The sequence below is a fragment of the Penaeus monodon genome, chromosome 20 (assembly GCF_015228065.2).
Source record: "Penaeus monodon isolate SGIC_2016 chromosome 20, NSTDA_Pmon_1, whole genome shotgun sequence".
NCBI lineage: Eukaryota > Metazoa > Arthropoda > Malacostraca > Decapoda > Penaeidae > Penaeus > Penaeus monodon.
The window spans coordinates 12043373-12045070 of NC_051405.1; the positions used below are offsets into that span (position 1 = coordinate 12043373).

The following is a 1698-nucleotide window of genomic DNA, read 5'->3' on the forward strand; positions in this document are numbered from 1 at the left end:
CCTCCTCCATTGTGGATCCCTTCTAATTCATATTTCCTGAAAATATGATACTTTTGATGAAGGTAATTGTCTTGTATTATTATATTATATATGAGCATGGGATTAGATTTTTGTAGATATATGTATAATAAGTGGAATAATTTCCTTTGTTTCTTCAATTGACAGGGTTCATTTGTACCAGCAAGTTCTTGCCAGTTAACCCCTGTTGACCGAGTATTTACAAGACTTGGTGCCTCAGATAGAATCATGATGGGAGAATCCACTTTCTTTGTTGAACTTGCTGAAACATCCTCCATAATTCAGCATTCTACAAATCATTCACTGGTTTTGGTGGATGAACTTGGTTAGTAAAGTTTGAATTCGATTTGTAAGGAATTTTACTGTAAACAAATATACATGTATATATGTATATTAATAAATCAAATTAAAAATCACATAAATTCTTTTCAGGTCGAGGTACAGCAACATATGATGGAACAGCCATTGCTTCAGCAGTTGTAGAAGCTCTTGTGAAGTTAAAATGTCGTACACTCTTCTCAACTCACTATCATTCTTTAGTTGATGACTTTGCTGATGTGAAGAATGTCTCATTAGGGCATATGGTAAGACTTACTATATGAAAACACATATCCCTAGAGGCCTCCTAAATCTCAGGATAAACACCCAAGAACCATTGCTTTATATTACTATAATAATAATATTTTGAACATACACTCATGTATACGTGTACTTGCATTCGCATACATGTACAGGGATACTCATTGTCTTAAATTCCCGCTTTCCTTGTCTCTCGTTTCTCACAATACACTCAATGACTCACTCACTTTCTTTTAATTAACAAGTCATAGTAATTGCATTTTATTTTCAGGCTTGTATGGTTGAAGGAGAGAATGAAGAAGATCCATCTCAGGAAACTATAACTTTCCTGTACAAGTTTACAGGAGGTGCATGTCCTAAGTCCTATGGATTTAATGCAGCCCGACTTGCTGATCTGCCAGAGGAAGTTATACGCCGTGGAAGTCAGAAGGCTCGGGAACTTGAGAAGAATAACATGAAGAAACGAACATTTACAGAAGTGTTTAGAGGAAAGAGTATAGGAAAAGTTAATAATCTTAAGCATTCCCTAAAGAAAATTATTGACATTGCTGCCTGAATCTTATAAACTATTAATTAATAAGGGTTTTATATCCAGAGATCTTGGTGTGTTCATTGGTATTAATATGTATGCCTTTCAAAGAAGAGAGAAAAATAAGTAATTACATTTACTTAAACTTCAGTGTACATTCCCAGTGATGTCAAAGATAAGTGATCATTTTTTTATGTATATTTTTCTTTGCTAGATGTATCTCATAACTAATTAGTAATAAGATCAGTCTAGAATACTAGTTTATCATTGAAATTACAGATTGCAATGAAATTTAGTGTTTAATACTTAAGTTTTATCCTAAATGTATTAGCTGTTTACATTACTGAACTTGTACACTTTACAATCATATGTACATCCAATATTCATGCCTGATATACTGGAAAGTTAAAACTGTTGTGTAGATGTTACATATCAGTATTATTGTGCCATTTATTATTAATGCTATATAAAAAAAAAATGTTTATCTCTAATCCTTTCTTCAAGTTTCAAATAAAGATGTGTAATTGCATCACTTGATAGGAAGATAAAAGAATGTTAATATTTTATTGTCT

At 32.1% G+C, this 1698-nt stretch overlaps 1 protein-coding gene across 1 annotated transcript in view; it reads left to right on the forward strand.

Moving 5' to 3' along the window:
- Positions 1–1680, forward strand: part of LOC119585911 (DNA mismatch repair protein Msh6-like) — a 15655-nt gene extending 13975 nt beyond the window's left edge. Inside the window, exons 23-25 of the mRNA XM_037934633.1 lie at positions 166–343; positions 451–602; positions 869–1680. Coding sequence (XP_037790561.1) covers positions 166–343; positions 451–602; positions 869–1153 — 615 coding nt within the window. The 3' untranslated portion in view covers positions 1154–1680. The remainder of the gene's footprint in view (positions 1–165; positions 344–450; positions 603–868) is intronic.
- The last annotated feature ends 18 nt before the right edge of the window (positions 1681–1698 follow it).